The following is an 18,013-nucleotide window of genomic DNA, read 5'->3' on the forward strand; positions in this document are numbered from 1 at the left end:
TATATTTTATATCTGCAGAATTCAGGAGCTTGTGGAAACAGAATTTCACCTTGAGAAACACCAAGAGATTAAAAATTAGGTTGTTTGTAATCAATAAAGATAGATGGATTGTTAAAAAAAAATAAAAATAAAACCAGACACAAATAATCCATGCAAATTAAATTGTATTCACCTTTCTTGTCAGAACTGCTTCCATGGCCCTTAAATCACAGACATTTTAAAACCACACTTAAAATTCATTCTCAAAATTGTCATGCAAGCCATCTGCATTTTACAAGTTATTTATTTATTTTTACTCCTCGTGAGATTGGTATCACTGTACATCTACCTAGCAATTTACATGTATTTTATTTGAGTGGAGTTTGATGTCTGTTATGATGAAAATGTCAATGTTCTAATGATTAAATTGATTTTTTTTTCCTCCCCTTTTCCAGAAACAGCATAGCTGCCTCAGCAGTGTGTGCCTTCAATCTGAGTGCCATTACTCAGGCATTTAATGGCCCTTTCCGTTACCAAGAAAACCCAAGATCGGCCTGGCTGCCAACGTTAAACCCCATCCCTAATTTCCAGGTACTACTGCTGCCCTCCAGTTTACTCCAATCTCTTTTACCTTCTGTCACTCCACTGGGCTGATTTGTGTGGGGCTCGTTTTTCTAGGTAGACCCACAGTGAAGATAAATTGTATTTCTCCAAATTTATGAGTAGTTTAGTCTGTGGAACTCCTTGCCACTTGTTATTGAGACCATGGGATTATCAGAAAAGGCCAAATTGAAAATGATAGAAAAAGTTCAGTCACTTTATGCCCAGATTCAGTCAGTGTGGTGCAGATAATGTGTGTGACAGCCCCAGCAAACCTGAGTCTTCTGAAGCATGAACCCTTTTTACAGTTCAGTCCCTTCCCACCTGGGGAATCCTAGGGAGGATGGACTTGTCTTCCTGTCTTCGCTTCCCATGGTGAAGCCTTTCAGCCCAATTGTGTGAATCTGGCTCTCCTTTATTATGGCAAAGGTGCTGAGGCTGCCTGCAAATGCCATCTGCCTTCAAGCTGGTGATGTCAGGGACCTTCCAAAAAGGACTCTGCAGTTGCCTGAAATCTCAGCAAGAGCAGATGGGAGGCAGGTCCACGCTGCAGGCAGGGACATGCTTGGTTCTTGCTGAGGAACCTGATTTCTCCCCCTGAATTCCCTCATGGCGCCTGAGTGAGGGCTTCTGGCTGTACAAGGTGGGACAGGTTTGGGCTCTCGATCACCCCCTCAGTTTGGGGCACTCAAATTCAAGAAACAAAGCTTTGCCGAAGGCCCAGACATGTCAAATATGGCCAGGCTTTTTGGCTTTTTTTCTTTCTTTTTTTTTTTTTTTTTCCTAGTTTAAAGGAAATATTAAGGTTAACTGAGAATCAAGGGCTTTCTGTCCCTTGCTGGCCTAACCTAGGAGTATCAGATAAAGTGTGGAGTGCAAAGATTGTGGCAGTAAGATGAGAGAAAAGGATAAGAGGAAAATAAGGAAAGGAAAAGGAGGTATGTGGCAGACAATAGGAAGATTGCAAGAAGAGATTAAGATGTTTTTCAAGTACAGGAGGAACAAGAGGTCAGTGAAGGGCCTTCAGGAGATGACAAGGGTAATTTAGTGACAGAAGAGGCAGATATTGCAAAAAAATTAAATTAATTTTTTTTGCCCGGGTGTTCACAAAGGAAGATGAGGGAAGCATGCCAGAATATTTTTTTTCTTGCAGAGAGGAAGGAGAAATACTGAAGGATAAAGAGAATAAGGGCAGTGCAGATAATCAGGAAATTGGAACAAAACAAAATAAAACTAAACCAGAGGGATGCTGTGTCAGCACACAGGCTGCCAATAGACCAAAAGGATTATCTGTGACTTGATGAGAACAGAAAACAAAACCAATAATGACATTCCTGCCACTGGGACTCTTCCTTCAGTGATGCTCGAGAAAGGAAAGTGAGTGAGGGGGAAAGCATCCAAAGCAAGACAGTAGTGTAAACAAGAAGGGGTATAGGAGACAGCAGAACACAGAGATCTAAAAACTCTTTAGAATGTGAGATGAGTCATGAACTAAAAAAGACCATTGCAATAGAAAAAAAAAACAACATTAAAAACCCACCTGAGGACACATCAAAAGACACTGATATTTCCTTAGTCTGGCTCCTCAGGAAGATGCTTAAGTTGATAAAAAAGTGTCCATGTTCATAGGTGGTGGGAATTACTCTCACCCTGTTCACCTAGTTCACATAAGCTCCAAAATATTGTAGGGCTTAGTACACCAGCCGTTAGGATCTGTATTTATTGTGTAAATGTGAGCTAAATTCCTGTCAACTCATTTTAGCACATCGTAAGAGAAGCACTGCATGGTGCACCTCGGAAAGGCAGCCACACTGCAAAGAGTTGCTTTGATGCATATGGAGAGTTTGCGCATGGGAAATTTGTACACCGTAGCTGGAGTGCTGTAAACCCACATCCTTATTCACAATATACTAACTTCTCTTCCAAGGAAAGGCCAAACATCTGGACCCAAAATGAAGAAAAAGAAATTTGTGGTGTTTTTTTTCTAGTGAAATTAGTCAGGTGTGAGCTTCACTTAGTGAGAAACAAAGTTGTCCGGGGATGGAGTATGGGAGTTGGCAGCATTTCTAGTTGTACCACTGACTCCCATGGCCTTGGGCAGGATAAATAACCAGTCACCCAGCTGTCTTTTGGAGTAATAAATCTTCTGCCCATCATGCATGGCACTGTGGGGAAGAGTGAAGATCCAGCCCTGGCTATAGACATGGACCACAAAACTGCATGGAGAGTTTAATCTTGCATTGTTTTTTGAAAATGCTGAATTATAGAGATTAGCATGAGATAGAAACTCAGGCCTTAAAATGCGCTATCCACCTGGTAGGACTTACACTGCTGTTTAAAAGACACAAGATGAGGTCTCTGCTTTCCCCATATTGTGGATTAATTGAAGGGCATTGAATCCAATTTCAGTGGACCCCTTGGTCGTGGAGGATGGATGGATGGATGGACACGCCATTTGCTGGGAGGAGAGGAGAGCTGTGTGTGGGGAGGGGAGAGCTAGTGGCTAACCTGCCTGGCTTCATGGGAAGCTGTAAGGGTCTGTTCAGAAGGGAGCACATCAGAGAAAATCAGTGTGGTGAGTTGCATCCTGTGATGCAAAACCAACCCAGTATTCAGGTTTTTTAGCCTCCAGTTGTGGTGCATTGTACAGACTGAGATGCCCAGTAGATTCTGAAGATTATTTGAAATGCTTCAAGGATTTATCACCATGAAAACTTTATCTCCACTGCTAGTTTTAAATCTTTGTACAGCTAGTTTTAATTCTTTATTTTCCTTCTCAGTTTGTTAATGCCTTTTGCCCTTCTAGTGCTGGCTCCAGGGTATCACAAGGGAAGGAAACACCACATCACTGGTCAGTGGACCAGCTGGGAGAAGTGTTTTTAGAGTGGGCTACAGGCCAAAGCTATGCTAAGGACCTATGATCAGGTTAAGGGCCTGATTCTGTGACCCTCACACAGACCCACCTCCCCAGGAAATTAACAGGACATGGGTTTCAGAAGAATTTCAGGGTTTGGTCTTGGGCTGCTGGAGAGGGGAGAAAACGCAGGTGCTGAAGTTCAATCTTCCATGTTTAGTGTGGGACGCTGAATGATGACAGCCCTAACGAGAACTTGACGGAGAGAGTCCTGCAGGATGCTCAGCGCTTGTTCCTGATGAATGATGTCGTGCAGCCGGTGACTGTAGATCCATACGTGACTCAGGACAGCATTCGATTTTCCAAACTGGTGGTTGATATTGTTCAGGGGAAGGATACTCTCTACCACGTGATGTATATTGGGACAGGTAAGAGCATCAGGGCTTAAGAAAGTTCCCTCCACTTGATGGTAGACCTAGCAGTCCTGGGACCCCAGTCGTGACATCGTCACACAGTTGTAATTCAGTATCATTTTGGCACAAAACTGTATGGAAGTTAGCTTGCCTGAGTAAATTAAAAGCAGGATGGAGGACTTGAGGCAGAGTCCCAAGTGAACAGACCATAAATCTACGTTGTGTTTAAAAACAACAATAACATTTTTCTCCCTTTTATAAAAACATGTGTCAACTTATCAGACTAATACATAACAGTGGAGAGAAGCAAAGGTCACTGAAGTGCTGTGTGGTATTGTGCACGTAAATTGCCTTTCTGCGCTATGACATACTCATCTCTAAATAAGCAATAATAATACTTAACCTCCAGGCTTGCCCAAGGTTTTAATTATTTCTTTCTTTGCACTTCCATGTGCCTACTGGTTTATGACTCCCAGTGCTTTCGGGAATGGGCATGCACTGAAATGTAACGCAGATGGGGAAGCTGAGGCAAGTGCTTTTTTGTGGTAGGCTAGCGAGCCAGTGGTAGAATTAAGTATATGATTTAGTCTCTGGATTTCTACTGCCATCCTGTAATTAGCAGGACACATTGCCTCTTCTGAAAAGCACAGATATCTTGGATAAATGAAAGATGCTGAAGAAGGACAAAGTGTTATAAATGGTTGTCTTAGCCCATATTCATACTAATGATAGAGGTTAAATTAAATAGTTTGATTAATCAAAGCATATGGCCAGCCTCATGGGTATAATGTTGTTATCCTCTATTGCAGAAGCTTTGACTTTAGAATAAGATGGATTGCCTCCATAAGTGTTAGTTTAATCTCACATCTGAATGCAGAGTCATTGCCTCATTCTCCTGTTACCACCTTCCAGGACTGTGTCACAATTTATCCAACTTTTACCACCACTTCAAAAGTGATCATCTTGGATGTGTTCTAGTAACATTCCCACTGTGGGAGCCTCCATGGACATTGATTATGATAAGGTTGTATTTAAATGGAAATACAACATGGTTCTGCCATTTTGATATCTTGATATTTTAAGTGAGGAATCCCACCTACAAAGCCTGAGAGAAAGCTGGGATACTTTCTGCCTTGTATCATTTGTGTAGAAATGTCCACTGCCCTAACCTTACCTCCTTACAGGTGTTTGCTTTCTGGCCCTGGTGAAGAGTAAGCTCTGCTAGATCTGAAAGATTTAAACCAGTCAAATGCTTCAGTAGAGACAGCCCTGGCCAGAGGCAGCCCTGAACACAAACCCAGTCTTGAGACAAACCAAACCCAAACCTGGGCCTCAGTCTTGTTCCACACTTAAGGCCCTCCTAAGTGAAAGAGAAGCTTCCCACAGCAGCCAGCCCCACAACTATAAATTACTGAGCATTGGCACCAATATAGAAGTTATTGGAATAGATTAAGCTTCAGGAACAATCAGGGCTGACAGACCTCTTTGGGGTTTTAATGAGAAATGGTGTGGTTTCCCCCTTTTCCCCAGCATAAATCTCCCACAGTTTATCAGATCTGTTAATTGTTTAGGTAAGAGCACTGTGAACACAAACATATATGTTTCTGTGTATGTACTGCTCATGCCATAACATCCCCTTGTCAAGCTGGCAGGACGGCTTCTTCCAGGAAGAGGATCAATTAGATCCGTGACCCATGCAGTCATTACGGAGGCCTGAGATTTCCAGCAGGGCTGCTGCATCTGTTGTCACTTGTCATGGCATCAAATCACACTGATCTGCTCTATAAACTAAAAGAAATATAGACTCAAGGCACCAGGAATGATCTCTGCTGTCTCGGGTCACCTTGCAGGTAACGGGACCAGACTCTTTTCTGCCTCAGTGCTCCAACTGGGAAGTATTTCTAGGAACCATCTCCAGATGGTTCACATCCTTCTGGTTTTTCATTAAAATGCATTCACAGATGGTTTCTGTGATGTCTGAGAACTGTGAGGATTGTAACCATGTAGCTGGAGCTCTCTCTACCATGGGCAGCAGGTGACCCCGAACTAAGTTTAAAGCGGCTGTGTGAAGATGACATTAACATTTCACTCCTTTGGCAGGTATGAAATGAAGTCAATGTCTCCAAGATTTACTTGCGCCTTGTTTCTTGTTCCATTAGAGTATGGCACCATCTTGAAGGCCCTTTCTACCACTAACAGGAGCCTGAGGAGTTGTTATTTAGAGGAAATGCAGATCCTCCCTGATGGGCAACGGGAAGCAATCAAGAGTCTCCAAATCCTGCACAGCGACAGGTCGCTCTTTGTGGGCTTAAATAATGGAGTGCTAAAAATTCCTCTGGAGAGATGCTCCATGTACAGAACAGAAGGGTAAGCAAATTTACAGCTCTGATATATTCCACTTCAGCCTAAAAAGAAGAGTACCAGGGAAACATATTCCAGTCTGATTTGGTTTAGAATGCTTTTTTTCATCACTACAAGACAAAAGACACTGTTGGAAGTGCATCTCCTGGCAGATACATTCATGACAAGAACAATGAGAATGAGCAATATTTTTTTTGCAAATATTAATTAATCCTCATCAGCTACTGTGTGTTTACCACGGAAGGACTTGCAATATTTACTACTTTTGTTGTTTTTTTTTTTTAACTTGACATTTCGCTGTTGCTTTTATTAACTTCATGTGTTTTGCTGGGGGTTCTTTCTGGCAGTATGGCTGCAGGTTTCTGAATTTGGGTTGCAGCCAGCCTATCCTGGCTTATCCAAGTGATCACCTCTCAAATGTCTGATGAGGCAGGGCTGGGCTGCGTGGCAACTTGTTATTGCTTTTGGAACCCAATAGCTCATCTCAACTACGTGTGACACCTCTCACACCTGGAGAGATTCTGTGCCTTGATTGTACCTTTTAAAGGGAGTAGGAAAAAAGACTTTTTTTAATTGTCAGCCCTGGCTCCAGAGCAGTGTTCCACCCAGAAATGCATGTAGAAGGTTTCTGCATCCAAATGGTATTGCCCCATTTAAGCAGGTGAAAGCCTGTGATGCCAGCTGATTGAGACATCTGCTCAAATAATCTCCCTGAGTGTGCAGTGGGGTCTGCTGCGGGTAATTGCTTGTTTAAATCTCTTAAAAACATTCTTCCTTCTCCTCTCTTGCTTTTGCCTTGCTTTCCTTGACGAGAGTTTTGTCTGCAGCTGATGTCCTCTGTGCTAGACGAGAGGAAGGAATTTGTGAGCAATGCCTAAACGGATTCCCTCTTTCGTGGCCTACTGCAAGATGTCCCTGTCCTCTTGCCAAAAAAACTGATATAGAAAATGTCACCGTCATTTTATTTTCAACAAGTAGAGTTTATCTATCAGCTTGTACTGAATTCATGTCTGTCTAAATATAAAAATGCCAGCTCTGTTTTCACTGAACCTCTTAATTATCCCTTTCAGAAAATATAACTTGGTCATTACTGCAAGTTTGACACAGAAGTGTTTAATGTGTAAAGGTTTAGTTGCTTATACAGACAGGCTGACACAGAAGTGTTTAGTAAGAGAAAGAGAAGCACAGCTGGAAAATGCCATCCTGTCCTCAGCCTTTAAAAGCAGAGATTTTAAAAGGTAGAACATAACAGCTATCCTCTTCAGGCTGTCCTGAAGAGTTTCAGTGTGAGAATATTTATGTGTGTATACATATATATGATCCAGTTTCAAGAGAAACGAATTCTTCCTTTTCTTTCTTTTCCTAATCTTGAGTTCAACTTTCTGGTAATTTATAGATCGTGTCCCAGTTTCAGCCTGCATAAGTGGTTTGTATGACACTTCCATCAGAACTCAAGTAATGGGGGTTTGCTTGACTGCCTAAAAAAGGGACAAGCAGGGAATTGTCCCTTCAGTGGCTGGAGGGCAGACGGGTGGGGGTAACTCACAGGAGAACCATCTCTTTAGGACCAGAGGGGCGCAGGGCAGTCCCCTGCTGGTATAAGCTTATCCCAGCAAAACAAACACCCACCTCCAAAGGGGTTCCCTCACATGCTGGTGGCCACAAACAGTCTCAGTTTGATGCATTGTACAGCGCTGACTCCTGGCTGAAATTACTGGGAAGCTTTTGTACCAACGCTGTTTTTTTCTAAAACAAACTTTCTGGAAGCATTTTTCAGTGAAGTAAGGAAGCAGTCCAGCTCTTCGGAGGATGGAGCCTCAAACTCTGCCTCCGTTGCCTAGTTTCATGATACTTTGTACACAAGACAGGGTCTCCTGACAGCCTGGTGGGTGCATGCGTTTGGCGATGTGGGAGGCCAGAATTTGTTGAATTGGGGTGCTGGCCAGGTAGCGTACTTGTGTGCATCGCAATGGATCCTTTGCCCCAAGGCTGAGTCTCGAGGAGGGACTGTGCATTTGAAAAAAGGAGGAAAAAACAAAAAAAAAGAAGAAAACTTAGGAAAGCCAAGGAAGGCCATTATTTATTTATTTGTTTAAAAGGATATTTGTGATATTATTATTACTTTTTAAACAAAGATATTTATTTTATATTTTTTTTTAGGAAATTATTCAACTGCAAATTTTTCAGCTGCAAATGTCAGAACCCTTTTTCCCCTTAGCATCCTGGCTATGTAGGTGATAAGTCAACTTGGCCTCCTTTGTATTTCATATAATACTGAACTGTATCGAGAAGGATGTTTTAATTTCCTCTAGTGCATTCCACCTGGCACTTCTCCTGGGCTGTGATTTATTGCTTATTGTTGTGTCTATGTTTAATACATGCCAATATACAGCCACCACGGGAAGGAGGGCTCCCTCCCCTACAACACCCCCCACTTACTTTTTTGTCGTACTGTGACTTCTTGACTGGCCTCCCTGAAAATCTCTGGTTTCAGCAGTTTTTATAACCTAATCGTTTTGATTGGGGCTCAGGAAACTTGGAGGTGATGGAGAATTTGTGCCTCCCAGGCAGGAATACCACAACACTGTTTGTTTTCTTTGGCTCTGCCTCACGTTATCAGGAAACTTTGCAGCCTTTTACACCCTGGGGGCTGATGTGGGTTTGTGATTGCTGACACAGAGCTCTTCCCTTCACCCTGCCTTCTCCCTTCTCCCTGGAACAGGCGATCTTGTATCGAGAGAAAATTGATCCTAGCATTGATCCCCTCCAGCAATCCTTGCCACTGTGCTGCTTGGCACCTTGGGGCTTGGTACCGAGGCTCAGAAATGAGGCAGAGGAAAAAGCAGCAGTGAAGGGAAGAGGTGGAAAGGGAAAAGGATTTCTGCCATCTCCTTTACTGTTTGTTTATTGACACGGCACCAATTTAATCTCTTAAATGGTGGCCAGTAACTCAGCCCCATGTCTTGATGTTGTTTGTTGACCCAATATATTTCTGGGTGTCTGAGCAGTGTTTTGTGTGTGCCCACTGACCTGTCTCAATCTGTCTTTTCAGAACAGCCAGCCTTAGCAGCAGGGCAGCGAGAAGACATCTGTAATGTCAGCTGCCCAAATTTACAGGCTGGACTTGGCTGCAGGGACCTTGCCTTGTGCGTGTGCTTTCTCGTTGTGCTTCAGTGCTGCCACTCTGGCTGGAGAGTGTTAGGAAGATGTCCAAGGCGAGCAAAACCTACCAGCCCTTTGAACATGCAGCGTGTTTTGAAGGCTGCTTTGCTGGGTGTGCTTTAGCTTGGCTGTGCTTGCTGCTGCGTTTTGCATGGCTTTGAAATCTTTGTAACCTCCCTGCCATTTTCAAATGAGCTTGGATTTTTACCTCAAGTTACCCCCAAGCTTTGGGGAGGGATGTTTGCAGAGCTTTATCACAGACACCACCATATCTCTAGAACATGTCTGAACAAAATCCTGAATCTGAACTTTAGAGAGGTGAGGACTTCAGATCTGGACCATTATTTTCATGTGGGGTCTATATGTAGGGGAAGCTTAGTAATTTTTTCAAAGGTTGGGGTGAGATTATTCATTTTAAGAATTGCAATCAAACAGGTAGGAAAATTAAGCTGGTTGTTGCAGGGAATACTTTATGATCTCTTTGTATTGCCCCTTTGCAGCATCAGAGACATGGCGCTCTGAGCAGACAGAAAACCTGAGGCAGGCCTTGGAGTGATTTTATAGCCACTTTTTGAATACACCTTCAAATGAGGAAAAGAAAATGTGTTTGGGAACGAGACCAGAGGGTCTCTTGATTACCCACCTTTTCTGCTCTCCCTGTCCTGAGCAGTTTATTTTAATGCACTTTATGTCGATAATCACAGAATGGTTAGGGTTGGAAAGGACCTTAAAGATCATCTAGTTCCAACCCCCCTGCCATGGGCAGGGAAGCCTTCCACTAGACCAGGTTGCTCAAAGCTCCATCCAACCTGGCCTTGAATACTTCCAGAGATGGGGCATCCACAACTAATAGTCATTCTTTTCTCTTCCTCCTTCCAGTTTTCTGCATGAAATTTGCAGTTTGCATGATGCAGGTTGCAGTCTGGGGGTGTACAGTGGTTCTGAGAATAGTTTGGCTTACCTGTCCTCTCCCTCTCGTGCTGTGCTCACATGTAAGGATTCCATCAAGGTTGTGGGAGTGCCAGTTTAGGTCAGTGTCATGCCAGTGGTGATACTCTTGCTTCCAAGGCTATGGGGAGAACCAAGCGCTCTTGTGTGCAACTGTGACATGCTCTCATTTGAACTCTGCCTGCTTTTCTGACCTGGTTGCAGGGAGTTTGCCGTTGAGTGACGCTGAGCTTTTGCCCTCCTACTTGGCTTAAATTCTGCTGTAGATCCCCTCCAGCCATGGTGCTTAATGCAAAGCTAGCAGAAATGACTCAACTGACAAGTACTCTTATTTGCTGACTTGAGATCTGTTTGAGAAACACAATTCACCTCTAAATAGCTCTGGGCCAGTGATCAGACAAATAAGTACATATAGGTGAGTAACTCCTGAAAAGGCTCCAGGGAGTTCTTGGAAGAAAAGGGTCAGCAGCTGCAGTAAAGCAGCAGGGAGGCTTTTGCCCTCTTTCTCTCTTTCGTGCTTGCCTTCCAGTGTGGAAAACTGAAGCTCCAAGGATGGTCCCTGTTCTACTTCCACACCACGCTTTAAGGGGGTTGAGATATCACATGGAGGATTGCTTCAGTGGTTATTGTTATTTTCTTTTTTTTATTGCTTATGTAGTGCAAGATCCTCTGTAAAAAAAGGAATTAAGCACTTGAATTTAGGATTGCAAAACCAGAATTACAGGACAGGACTGAAACTGCTGGGGAACTTATTTGGAGGAATAATACAATCTGGGAAGAGATGTAAAATTTTCCCAATTTCGGGGAAAGAGTGAATTGAATATGGGCTGGAAATCCTCTGACGTCTTCTCAGAATGATGATAGCTCCTCAAAGGACAAACAAGGAACTATTGTTGGGTAAAAAGCATGGGAGAGAAAATGTTAAAAGAGGTAGAGGAGGGAACAAAACAGACACTGTTGTTCTGTGGAGCCCAGCAACCAGCAGATTGCTGGGGCGATGTTGATGGCCTGACTGTTCATCAAAGACCTCAAAAATCCAGCCCCTTCTTCTGAGCTGAGGACATGGAAAATCTGGCCCAGATTTTGTTTTGAAAATCTTCTCCCTGGATCTTAAAAAATATTCAGCACATTGAACACCCTTTTCAAAATAGAGGCAAAAGGAAAGGTAAGAGCCTACAAAAATGTTGTGATAAAGCTTAATCATCAATTTCCATCTGCTTTGGCTGATATGGCCTCTCCAAAATTAAGGGAATTAGCTAATTATTGTACCACCAATAATGCTGAAAAGCTTTGGAAGACTTCATAGGCAGAAAGGAGAGCATTCAGACCAATCTTTTGTCATTCACAGTATCCAATAATACATCAGAATAAATCACTAAACATCTGGTTTGACATTCTGGTTGCATTTAAGTAAATAGCAAGACTCCCACTGACAGAGAATGAAGACATCAAACAGAACCATGATCAGTAAAGCTCTTGGAAAGAATGAAGTTTGGTAGATGAAATGGATCTGTGTTCTTTAAATAGAAGTACAAAATTATACCATTTTCTCTATCTTGAAAACACATTTGCATCTGCTGTAGCAGGCAATTACTCCCATTTTCTTTAATGTAGCTGCTTATATATGTAAAGTTAAGCGCATCCATACTATTTGCAGGATACGGACCTTTAAGATTCGAGGGCATGGTACAGGTCTAAGAAACCTGGATTTCAGGATAGCAGTTGAAGAGATTCATTTGAATGGCCTGGGAGAGGGAAGTGGCCATGTGTGTCTGCAACCAGAAAAAAAAAGAAGGCAAGGGTAAGTGGTAATGCAGTGAGCAGGGACATGTTTCCAGTAAGATGCCAGAGAGATTGGTTTTCAGTTTCATCTTATTTGACATTATCTTTAATGGCATGGAAGAAAGAAAATGGCATATTTTGGACATGGCATTTAAGTATGAGGGAATCACAAATAACAGGGAGGAGAGCAATGCAATGTGGGGCCAGTAGGGAAACCAGCAAGAGGCTGAGTTTGAGCAATAAGCCTGTGCTGAGGTTGCTGGTGTTTGCATCAGTGAAAAAGAGGACAGAGGATGAAAGGGTGGAAACGAGCTTTGCTACAAACCAGATGAATTATTACAGTTTTTCCTATTTCTATTAAATGCTGAAACCAGTGGCAAGCTTTACATTCATTTTAAGCTGTCTGTATACTTTTAGGCTCCTGCTTTTAGCTCTGAACCATGTAAATGGTCCGGAGTGAATGGTACTGTGGCAGAAGGGGAATTTAGCAGTAGCCAGAGTCTGGGGTTATATGAGTGCTGAAACAGATGAAGGTCACTTCAGAAAAAGCCAAACAAAATCGGCTAATTTCAGGGCTCACTGGCTTTTGTCTCCTTACTATCATGACTAGGTTGCCGATTTGTTTTGGGGGGCTTTGAATTTGCTAGGAGGGAGGAAAAAGCAGGGAGGTTGAACGTGCCGAGGGCTTTTATTTGCTCCTTATTTTGAAAGTGTACTGCCAGCGTGGCTTAGCTCACAAGCTCGGGAACAGTTTAGCGTATGGATCCCTTTACCTCTAGCAGGCTGGCTTTAGGCCAACTCAGATCAATGATGTCTAAAAGTCATTACCATCTGACGCCTGCTAGGTGGGCTATGTGAAATTAGTTTCAACACAGTGGCGACTGACAGGAAAGCAGGTAGTTTTCTTGGAATATGTAATGTTGGGATGACATTGATGCTATTGTTATACAAACAAGATTAATAACTAAAGCTACCAGCAAGCCCCAGGGCAGATATCCATTGCATCTGTCAATTCTTGCAATTTGCTACTATTATGTCATAAGATTTGTATTCTAGGCAATGGTCGTATTCAGCGATGTGGCTGTTGATGCAAAGAGTCTACAGTCTTACTGCTGCCATGGCTGGTTTGCTTCATGTCTCAAGCTTCCATTCAGTATTTGCAGTGTAAAACATGAATGTGCCCAATGTTAATACTAAATGAATATACTGCTCCAGATGCATCATTAACTTTTTATTAGGAGATGTGCTGTTTTACCCATTTGGGGAGGAGAAAGTACCTGGAGCCAGAGCAAATTTGTTATTGCTGGTTCAAGTTTAAATTTAAGTACATATAAGTACATAAAATATGTATGGGTTGTAGAAAAACATAACATTATACTGTCTAGTGTCTTTTACTGTGTCAAAATACCTAAGTACTGTAGATCTGTGGGAACACTCTGGTCTGCAAAGGGGTAGGGCTGGATTTCAAGAATATCCATTTACTTAAGTGATGTTGTCTCTTGTTAAAAAGTGGAATCAACATTGTTTGATGCTGTTTTTATAACTACACGGGAAAAAGCAATGGAGAATATGTTGGCAGGACCATTTTGCCCCTTATGCATTGTTAAAATAGCCCTGCACTGGACAAGAGATGTGTTAGATCCTCAGGGTGTAGTAGATGGTCTAATATTTATTTGCCTTTTCCAACACACGTTAATCTACAAAGGTTCTGTCTAGTTGAATCTACATCTTGTTGAGCAGAAAATAATTACCCAGAGCTTAACAAAATTCAGCTTTCACAAAAGAGCTGCTTGAATATGGATTACTTTGTGCAGCCTGGGTGACAACTGTAGACCATTTTCAGATTGCTTTATCATCACTCACATTTCTTTCTAAGTTTTCTGCCTTTGCAGTTTTTGTTCCCATCCTAAATTCCGATTTTAGCGTAATTTGTGTTCTTAAATCATCAGAATCTTGCAGAGGCTACGTAAAGCACCTGCAACAGAGTAGGTTTAGACTAGACATTAGGAAACAATTCTTCACAGAAAGAGTGGTCAGACACTGGAACAGGCTGCCCAGGGAGGTGGTTGAGTCACCATCCCTGAATGTGTTTAAGAGTCATTTAGATGCGGTGCTGGGGGATATGGTGTAGGGGAGAACTTTGTGGAGTAGCATTGATGGTTGGACTCGATGATCCCAAGGGTCTTTTCCAACCTGAACGATTCTATGATTCTATGATTTGCTCTTCCCTACACCACCCTTTTTCCCTGTATACACCTATGCCACCAGACTACAGGAATTTGCCATGTTCATACAGAACTCTCAGATCTGCAACTACAGAGCACAAATGCAGTAGCAGAGCACATCTTAATCTGACAGCCGCCTCCAGACACTGACTGACACAGGGCAGAGACAGGCAATAACACTTGAGCGCACTGATTTGCCCAAGCTGCCTTTCCAAAAGGATGTCTAGACCCCTCTGCCTCTTTCCATATGGCAGCCCTGGAGGGCATGTTTTCTTAAGGCTCAAAAGCCTGCTGAGGCTAGGAAATGGTTCTGCTTCGAAATCCAGACAAACATGCCCTGCATTCAGGAATTCCTTCTGGCTATTCCTTTCATTAGGACTTTAATAGTATCTGAGTTTTCTTGTGGATGACTGATCCCGTCACTGGTAGTCAGAGGCCCTCTGTACTGCTGTTTTTATTAGAGGTCAGTTTTGTTTGGCACAGTGACAAGAGTTTCTAATAGTGTTTGTGGAGTAACACGTTCATTTTTTTTAATAACCTGCTTTATTGATGTAAACATAAATCCAGATTTAATCAGAATTTTTCTCGGGATGGCATTAATCTTCATATTTGAATAAATGTAATGTTGTTTTATTTCACAGCTTTAAAAATAAAAATAAACACCTATCCAATAAAGAAGTCAGCGTTGCTAAAAGATGATCGAATAGGATGTCAGAAAGTAAGAATTGGAATAGTTTGTTGTGTAGATTGTGCGAGGCCATAATCTATAAACCACAATCGATTAAAGTGATATTGAAAATGGTAGGGCAGGAGGTGAAGACTAGCAGCCAAGGTCCCTGATGTGGAAAGGAAAATGAGGTGAAACTGCCTCTGAAAATCCTCTGTCTGTGCACTGCTTCTTTCAAATAAGTTACATGTGTTTGGCTCATCAATGGACTTCAGTTTTAGAGGCTGTTTTACACCCTGGCTTTATTTTATGCATTCAAAACAAATCATGTGTAGAGCAGCAATCACTGATGCTAAGCATGTGTGGGTGATAAATTACACCCGCACACAACACCCGCACACTTCTCTGCCTCTGCACCCAATATCAAATACCAAACCTTGTCTGTCCAGATTAACATCAACTGTAACCCTCACAGTGGTGGTACCTGTGAGCTGTAGTATGCTATTCCCAAGTAGTGCCCTGCTCCACAAATAGCCCCATTAATTGCTTATGAAATACATGGCTACTTGTCTTGAGGAAAGGGCAGTAGCATCTGGCATGGAATATGTTGTATTCACCAGCTGAGAAATGAAGCTGCTACTTGACCAGCGTCTGACTAAAGCAGCTCAGTTCCACTTGGCTTCTCTTCTCAGTGGGGAAAGATAATGGATTTGTACAGATCACTAACTCATCTCTGCAGTTTGAATTTTTAAAGGTATCAAAATTGGAGGGATTGTTTGAAGGTCTGGTGCTTTTTTTCCATTTCTAATCTTATTTTCTTAAGCCATGAACATCCTTTTGATTCTTACTCTTCTCTTTTCGTGCCATCTGGCTTTAGGGAAGACAGAAGTCCACTCTTCCTTGCATGGGCTATTGAGGTTGTCAGTAATTATGATTTGGTTGGCTGGAAGCTAATATGATTATTTGTTTAGTTCATCCCCTTTGCAGGTTGATAGCAATGGGACAGTAAGCTAACCTTGTCAGGAAATGTCTGTCTGCCAAACACAGCCTTGTGCTTCCAACTAACAGACACAGCTAAAACCCCCTTAGTGCTCAAAAAGGGCTGTTCCTTCAGAGTTACCTGCTCAAAGAGTGCAACAAATTGCACACAATGTGAAATTCTGAGGTCTTATTCCCCAGAAAGAGCAAGGTGAAGTCTTGTGCTGCCTGTGCTCCTGAGATGCTGAGCACAGTGCCTTGCAGGATCAGGCTTATCAATGTTTGCCCTGCACCAGTTGATAGCACTGCTGTCTTTCTGCCTCTTATGAGCTAACTGGTGATGCCCATGGGGGTTTAAAGGACTAGGTGCTATGACAGTTATCGTATTTCCCTGGTAAAGGTAATGTTCGCTGCAGGTTCCAAACTCATCAGCAAAATTGCAGAACCCTCTCCGGGCAGAGTGGCAGGGGTTTGGTAGCAAATGCAGTTTGGGAAGAGAAGTTCTCAGTCTTTGGGTCTAGAGCTCTGCCTCTGCAGGTCATCACATCTTGTCATTCCATTTCCACTTGCTTTTAGTTGTCAAAAAGGAGTGAGAAAGAGCTAAATGAAAAGAGAGGGAACAAAAACTGGGAGAGCAAGCATGTCCTGGCAGATGAGAGGAGCAGAGTCCTTCAGTGTGAATGCTCTGGATGACAGTTTTCTGGCTTTTGGTACAAAATGGCATGTTTTTGTGTCTTCTGTCTGGTAGTAAGAATGGGAAGAAGCTCTAGTAATTCTTTCCTTTGGTCTCTCGAAACCTAATCTCTTGGGTCTGGTTCTATTGATTTGATGATCCATTTATTACACAGTCTAAAGCTTTTTAACTCTCTGGGAAAAATGACCAAAAGATGAAGTTATCTAGACCCAGAGCAAATTAAAGTGGATATGAAAAACTTTTGAACTACAGACATTTAAGCTTTAATGAAGATTCTGAAAGAAGACTTAATTCAGGCTATTACAAAAAAAAGAGATGTTGGGCAGGACCAGCATCTTGGAAGCAGAAGCCTTTTTACAGCACATGCTATTCATGAAGGCTCAGCAGCGCCAGGCTTCAAAGGCCCTGTAAAAACTCTTTTGAGTCGTAGGTGAGAGTTTCCATTGACTTCAGTGGGCTGTGGATAGCGCTCCACTTGCAGAGTCTTAATCCTTTGTGTTATCCCAGATCACTGCTGTAGAAATGATTGCAACAGCCAACAACAGGGAGGCTTACAGCTCCCAAACAGCAGGCAGCAGGTGAGCTCTTATGAGTAAGATCTTATTTTCATGCAAATGTCCTTGGTAAGTGAGAATAAGGAACCGGAGAGAAAAATACCCTGGCTAAGAAATACAAATGGAATTGTTTTTCAATTGAGTGTTGTCAGTGTATGCCTTTATGCCTCAGATAAGACATTTATTGCGAGGCAATGAATTAAAGTGAATTGCTATTGATAGTAATGCCCTGTCTTAATAAATCCAACCTCTTAGATACCCATCAAGAGGTATTCTCCTGAGTCCTCACTGAATGTGCTACGGTTAGTATATGGCCAGAGGGGAACTGGGAGCATGGACCATGTGGTATCATCACCATCTTACTTCCACAAGTATCCCACTTTGTGGGATTTCATTAACTAGGTCATTAGCATTAATATTGCCAATGTTAACCTGCTATGCCTGGGTAATTTTCTGGGATAATGGGTTCCCTCTACCTGTGTGAATTATGATGGGAGACAATAGTGTGTCATTAGTTCCTTGAGGCATTCCCAGCCTGCCGGTGGGGACACCTAAGTGTGGTGTTCCCTGTATGTATGGTATGAAATCTGGTCCTGCTGAGGCAGAAATCCCATTGCCTTTGAAACATCAGAATTTCATTATATCATGTAAACTCCTTTGTATCGTATTTCACAGTATTTACGTAGTGCTCTGCGAGACTTTGCATCCCCTGGCCTCTGTGAGACTTTTCAGTGGTATCATAATATGAAATGGGATTTACATGTAAACATTTCAATCTATTTTGTGTTCTCAGCAT

At 42.4% G+C, this 18,013-nt stretch overlaps 1 protein-coding gene across 2 annotated transcripts in view; it reads left to right on the forward strand.

Annotated features, from left to right (window-relative positions):
- The window catches only part of SEMA5B (semaphorin 5B), a 133,869-nt gene that overhangs the window by 74,016 nt on the left and 41,840 nt on the right, over positions 1–18,013 (forward strand). For both annotated transcript variants that reach the window (XM_074144783.1, XM_074144784.1), the window contains exons 8-10: positions 435–570; positions 3,654–3,861; positions 6,006–6,213. In XM_074144783.1, the coding sequence (XP_074000884.1) occupies positions 435–570; positions 3,654–3,861; positions 6,006–6,213 (552 nt within the window). The remainder of the gene's footprint in view (positions 1–434; positions 571–3,653; positions 3,862–6,005; positions 6,214–18,013) is intronic.

The sequence above is a fragment of the Numenius arquata genome, chromosome 3 (assembly GCF_964106895.1).
Source record: "Numenius arquata chromosome 3, bNumArq3.hap1.1, whole genome shotgun sequence".
Taxonomy (NCBI): domain Eukaryota; kingdom Metazoa; phylum Chordata; class Aves; order Charadriiformes; family Scolopacidae; genus Numenius; species Numenius arquata.